At 39.9% G+C, this 6,417-nt stretch overlaps 1 protein-coding gene across 1 annotated transcript in view; it reads left to right on the top strand.

Annotated features, from left to right (window-relative positions):
* LOC117439264 (peroxisomal succinyl-coenzyme A thioesterase-like) overlaps positions 1-6,385 on the top strand; it is a 24,126-nt gene extending 17,741 nt beyond the window's left edge. Inside the window, exons 2-10 of the mRNA XM_034075120.2 lie at positions 2,447-2,546; positions 2,993-3,183; positions 3,279-3,442; positions 3,546-3,665; positions 3,801-3,883; positions 3,966-4,059; positions 4,685-4,765; positions 4,944-5,079; positions 5,981-6,385. Of these exons, the coding sequence (XP_033931011.1) occupies positions 2,447-2,546; positions 2,993-3,183; positions 3,279-3,442; positions 3,546-3,665; positions 3,801-3,883; positions 3,966-4,059; positions 4,685-4,765; positions 4,944-5,079; positions 5,981-6,105 (1,094 nt within the window). The 3' untranslated portion in view covers positions 6,106-6,385. The remainder of the gene's footprint in view (positions 1-2,446; positions 2,547-2,992; positions 3,184-3,278; positions 3,443-3,545; positions 3,666-3,800; positions 3,884-3,965; positions 4,060-4,684; positions 4,766-4,943; positions 5,080-5,980) is intronic.
* The last annotated feature ends 32 nt before the right edge of the window (positions 6,386-6,417 follow it).

Below are 6,417 nucleotides of genomic sequence, written 5' to 3'. Positions count from 1 at the left end.
AGTTCCTGCCGTTGCTACGTTAGTTCAAACAGTAACATCGGACTATTTTTCTTCGCGGATGCATGTCAATTTAAATCAATACATACAACTATTTTTTAAATCAATAAAATCATTTTCTAAATCCATAAAAGCATTTCAATTAATATTGGGAGTCATAACGTTACTTTGTTGAGAATGTGGCCATGGTTTAGTTGAATACTCGATTCTGATTGGTCAATTCAGAACACGTGACACGTTGTTAATACCGAACAGACAGACCGCTGTCAAGGACTTATTGACCGTTGTTAAGGACGCTCACATCTTCAGAAAGAAGTCCGGTCGATTGAACTGTATACAGTTGGGCCGACGACAAGAAAAACTGCGGAGAAGTAACGGGGCAGAAACCCTCCTTTTTACGCAGCGGTCCAGACATAGACATCAAACGGCGACACATATTCACTTGCCAGTTACTTTGTCATTAGGGCAGGGATATCTAGATACTTTCCAAGGTTTGACATCATGAATTGTGCTACTTTTAAAGCAAGGAGCGATGTTTTCAAATCTGTAATCAAAAAGCTCCTCAAAAACGCAAGCAGGTCCTACCGTTGGCTTTTCAAACTGACAAGAGACGCTCTCACTGTTTTTCAAATGTAACAGTTTGAAAAGCAAGCAAACTGTCTGGTTGTCTTTAGTTTTCCGCTGTCGTGTAATAGCAACATGGAGGATTTTAACATTCATTTTAATATATTTGGAGAGCAAATATTATAGAGAGCACAGTAATTTGGAGTAATGGTTAGTGGCTGATGAGTCCCCAGTGAAGAAAAGAAAAAGACAAGAGGGACAAGAAAACAGCGGAGAAGTAACGGGCAGAAACCCTCCTTTTTACGCAGCGGTCCAGACATATACATCAAACGGCAAAACATACAGTGTGCAGTTACTTTGGCATCAGGGCAGGGATATCGAGATACTTTCCAAGGTTTGACATCATGAATTGTGCTACTTTTAAAGCAAGCAGCGATGTTTTCAAATCTGTAATCAGAAAGCTCCTCAAAAACGCTATCGAAGCAGTTCCTGCCGTTGCTACGTTAGTTCAAACAGTAACAACGGACTATTTTTCTTCGCGGATGCATGTCAATTTAAATCAATACATACAACTATTTTTTAAATCAATAAAATCATTTTCTAAATCCATAAAAGCATTTCAATTAATATTGGGAGTCATAACGTTACTTTGTTGAGAATGTGACCATGTAATAAGCGGGATAATGTGCAGCGACTTGGTCATTATGGGGAAAAGAACACCTTCATGCCGATCTAGATCCCTCCGCTTCGCGTCGGGCTCCTGATCAGCCTGTCGGTGTTCTTTTCCCCATAATGACCGCGTCGCAGCACATTATCCCTTACATATATACAGTCTATGGTGTAAACTCAGAGATCAAAGGTTTCCATGGTGTCTGCTATGATTGGATGATGTCACTAACGTGTGTGTGGCTCCAATCTGCCCAGCAACACCATGACAACCAACTGCAGCACTGAGTCCCATAAGAATGCATTGGGGATTATATCTGACAATTTTGCCACCTGTTCAAAAACTATGGGTCTTATAAAAAAATGACCAGACCGGGAGCAGCAGGGAACCCCAATGAACTGAAATATGTTTTGGGTTTTGTGTGTAAAATGTGGAGAGGAAAGCAGTTTGTCGAAAGTGTACTTCTCTCTGCTCTGAAGAAAGATCTGGAACAATTTAACATGGGAATCAATTGGGAGCTAGCTGGACTTTTTGTCTCTTCATGCCCTCAAGAGGCATTTTGTTTAATATTTTTTCTTATTTTCCAACCAAGGAGAGATTTTCCTAAGTTTTTCATGAAAGAATATGTCTGAGGAGTGTAAGGTTTGGGAATTATGGCAAGTTTTAAAAAAAATTGGGGGAGAACTTCGAGCTGTCCTGCACTCTGTTTTGAGATCAAAGCACTCTAGAGTTAACGAGCTGCTCCATCCACTCTAATGTTAAAATCTGAAAAAGGCCTCTCTGCTCAGCTCCAAACTAACTTCAATATCTCAAAAAGTTTAAAAGATATCAAAAATCTGAATAGGAATTGAATAGCTGAAGGTCTTGTGATCATTTGAAAGTTAGAATGAAGTGTCTAGCTGCAATTATGTGGAAGGAGAAGCATTTGGCGCAAAGTTTAATGGGAGCCTGCCTGCAGACCTCCACTCTCAGGACAGTTCCGGTGCAGACCTCCACTCTCAGGACACCTCCACTGTCAGTACAGGAAGTGATGATTCTGACGCGAGGAAACCTTACAGCTCATTTGCATACATACACACACGCACAACAGAATTAATATCACCAGGAAAGCAGCGGCTGTAACAAAGTTCAACATCAGCTCCTCCTGTACTTCCGTTTACAGCCAAATTGCTTGTTAATCTTTGTTGTATAGTATTGATATTGCAATGCTTCTTTTAGTTGCAGATGCTTTGAGTTGTGGGGGAACCTACACAGGGAAAGAAGCCATGGGATTGTTGTGGAGTATGCGTCCTGTCCCAGGCAGCCGGGAAGGCCTCAGGTAATACACCTGCAGAGGGACTGAATCTAAACATTAGCCAAGACATTTATTTTAATTCAAGCTTATTCAGGTTAGGATTGCAAGCAACCAAACTTTAAACGCTTGCTTTTTGAATGGAGTTCATATCAATTTCCTAAGCTAATATAAACATTACATACAATATATAATATTTGCTTATATATTTGTTAATAATAGCAGTACATTTAATTGATAAAGCGCTTTTTTGAGTACTCAAACATACTTTAATTTCATACAATAATACAAACATGTTTACAGAAAAGAAAAAAAACTTGAGATAAAATTAAATTAATTAGAAAATACAGAACTATCAATAATACAGAACTCATAAATGATCAAATTATTTTATGTGTAACATAAAACTGCATTTATAAACTAGAAAATTCACTCTAAAAACTGAACTAAATGAAATTATTTGTACCCGTCAGGTTGAGAAAGTTGAACGTGTGCATCCCTCAGCCAGTCAACATCTCGGTGTACAGTGGACATGTTGGGTGGTGCTTCAGGGAGCAGGATTCTCTGGCCTCCGTGCTCACAGAGAGATGGTACATGGCTCCGGGGGTCCGGAGGATCAACATCAAAGAGAAAGGAGTGAGAGGGACCCTGTTCATACCCCATGGTAGGTACACCTGCCTCAGCTAAATAACTACCCTGCATTTGGTTGGATTATAGCATAATAAGTGATCTGTTTTATTATGTCTGTGCGTGCCTCAGGGCCAGGCCCGTTCCCCGGCCTGTTGGATATGTGGGGGGGCGGCGGGGGGCTGCTGGAATATCGTGCGGCCTTGCTGGCGTCTCACGCTTATGCTTCTATGGCGCTGCAGTATTTTAACTCTGCAGAGGTTAACACAGCAGAGTTAGAGCTCAACTATTTTGAGGTTTGTCTTGGTTATGATATTCTATTAATATACTATATTCAGACTTCATGTGTGTCAAAGACAAGTATCAAACGTTCTTGTTTTTCTCCAATCATCGATACAGACAGCGTTTAATATCGTCAGGGACCATCCTCAGGTGATGTCGGACAGAGTTGGACTTTTTGGACTGTCCCTCGGCTCGATCGTGAGCATCTCCTTGGCAGCTTGGAGCAGTGTCGTCAAGGCAAGTGACAAATGTAGCAGCAATAGAACAAAACAACTACAATCAGAAGTCTTGGCTGTTAGACATTGTGCAACAGAGGGCTGAACATTTTCAAGTTTGAGATTTGGCTGTGTAAACTCTCTTGTTCTGTTCCAGCCTCGTTGCTGTGTTTGCATTAGTGGCAACCACACACATTCACCTGGGGGGACCGTTGGAGGTGTTTTCAATGAGTTATTAATGTAGGTACTCTGTTATTTTGTCAGTCACGGAACTACTGTACACAAAAGCTGGACTGATGGGAACAATTATTTGTAATAACAGGAACTTACACAAGGTGCGCATGGATGAGAACAACTACGAGATTTGGCGAGGTATGGGCCTACCGATTCCCGATGATATCTCACGGAAAGTGGACGTAAGTACTTGTTAAACTGGAAACTGGCTTTTTATTGGCCTAAATTCTAAAAGAAATGGTGTCCAAGTCTTTAATGACACATTTTTCAAAATGTTCGTACGCCTAAAGGGCTAACATGTTTTGCTTCGGCAAGATAATCTCCACATATTAACAACACTTTTATAAATGTTGAAACCTTAATGCAACCTACAGAAGCAGAGATCTAATTGAAGGCAATAAACTAACTACATCTAGGTCACATGACTTCACCACCGCTGAGCTAAAGGTGGCTAATGTTAAGCATGATGACGTTTAGTAGTCTCATTTAGGCACTTGTTAGCAAACGCTATTTTAAACACACATCGAAGCTTTAGAAAACGTGTTGGGTATTTACTGACACGTTTTATGTCTTAAAAACAAAATGTTAAAATCTCTTCAGCTTCTATTTACTGCAGAATTTATTTTAGTCCTCTAATCGAAAGAGAAAACTTTGAGTTTGAGACGAGGGAACAGAAATTGCTAAAATGCTAACACATTTCCGGGTTTTAGTTAAAGTGCGCTTCATTACTATCGCTTTTGTTATTGATTACTTTTGCTTTATTCTGAAAAGGCATTTTGAAGTTGTTCTTTGTGTATTCTCTTTGAGGTTGGGAAAATAAATTGTCCGATATTGTTGGTGAACGGCAATGATGATCAAAGCTGGCCCACAGTGGAGTCTGCTGAGGATGTGAGATCACACGCACACATACCTATGAGTACCTTAAGAAGCACTTCACAAATATATATTTTAATTATATAAAGTCATATACACATTCGTAAATATGTAATGTTATATATTGAACAGTGTGCACATTTTTTCTTCCATACCTTCTCTTTACATTTTGGATGTTTTTATCTGACCTCAGATGGAACAGATGATGCGTGCAGCAGGAAACGAGCACCTGTTGACGAGACTCGATTACCCGGATACTGGACATTTGATTGAGCCGCCCTACTCCCCTCACTTCAGAGCTACTAAGTTTATAAAGGAAGGACAGAAAGGTGAGTGATACAGGGTCCCACATGATACACAGGCAGTGAAAGCCTCAATGACAAACTCCCAGGATCCAACGCTACATCACTGCAGCAATAAACAACATTTTTCTTGATTATAGTGCACAATTCTATTTGCGTCCGAGTGAAAATAGTCAACACTAAGGTGTGTGTGTGTGTGTGTGTGTGTATATATAGCCATGTGAAGCTGACCATTGAGCAGCCAGGTAAGGAGGCAGAGAGTTCAAATATAACCCGGTGAGGGCATTTATTCCTCTTGTGGTACAGGATACACAGCCTCAATATGACTGTCTCCCCTGAACACAGTCACCAGCAACAAGGACCTCACACACACCCAGACTAACAAGAAAACAGAGCCTAAATACACACAGGACCAATCAAACCAACAAGACACAGGTGAGGGGGGAGGAGACAACACAGGGCACCAGCAACAGACAAGACGGGAGGGGGAACACTTTTCAAACTAAAACAGGAAACAGAGACAGACAAACTAAAACACAGACAGATCGCGACAAACAGATGCATGAATTACATATAATCACATGCTTCCTGTGCAATGTTTTAGGGTAGAACAAATGAATATACTTCTCCAATAATGAAGCTATATAATCCGTAACGGAGGCCAAGATCTATGGCCCCAGACATCACCTCCGTTACAAGCCAAATTGGCAATTTACACCCTGGTTGTATATAGCATGGCAGACACATGCTAACTGTTATTTAATAATTACATTAGAGGTTGGCTTGAATAGCCAATTACATAAGGTGTAGCTATTTTCCTCCGAGTGCAAATAGATACATTATTATTTTAGAATACCCTGGTGTTGATGTTAGAAGTAACTGCTATAATCCTGCAATTGTGAATCTCAGACAGCGTTGTGTGTTTCAGTGATTTTGCTGTGGGGAGGAACAACCAAACCCCATTCAGATGCTCAGGAAGACTCCTGGAAAAAGATCTTAGCTTTCCTGCAGCAGAATATGTACTCTAGTTCTGGTCCCAGAGAAAAGTTGTGATGGATTACACAAACCATTCCCATGATTTAACATGAAGACATGTTCACTGGTTCTTCAATGTGTTGACCAATTCCTCTGATGGATTGAAGAACAAATCATGTTATTACTTTTAATGATCACATTGATCAAATTGTGCCTCTAACATGTGCCATAATGTGAATGAATATAGGTTGTGAATGTGTCAGAAAATGTATGTTATTAAAAATTGTACATGATATTAAATACAAAAAGATTATACTATTAAATCAACCTTCCAAAAAATGTCGGTCTACTGTTTTTCAAAAATATTACCCCTTAATATTTTTTTAAGCA

The sequence above is a fragment of the Pseudochaenichthys georgianus genome, chromosome 23 (assembly GCF_902827115.2).
Source record: "Pseudochaenichthys georgianus chromosome 23, fPseGeo1.2, whole genome shotgun sequence".
Taxonomy (NCBI): Eukaryota; Metazoa; Chordata; class Actinopteri; order Perciformes; family Channichthyidae; genus Pseudochaenichthys; species Pseudochaenichthys georgianus.
Note: the sequence above shows the minus strand (reverse complement) of the source record. Positions and strands in the feature narration are given on the sequence as shown.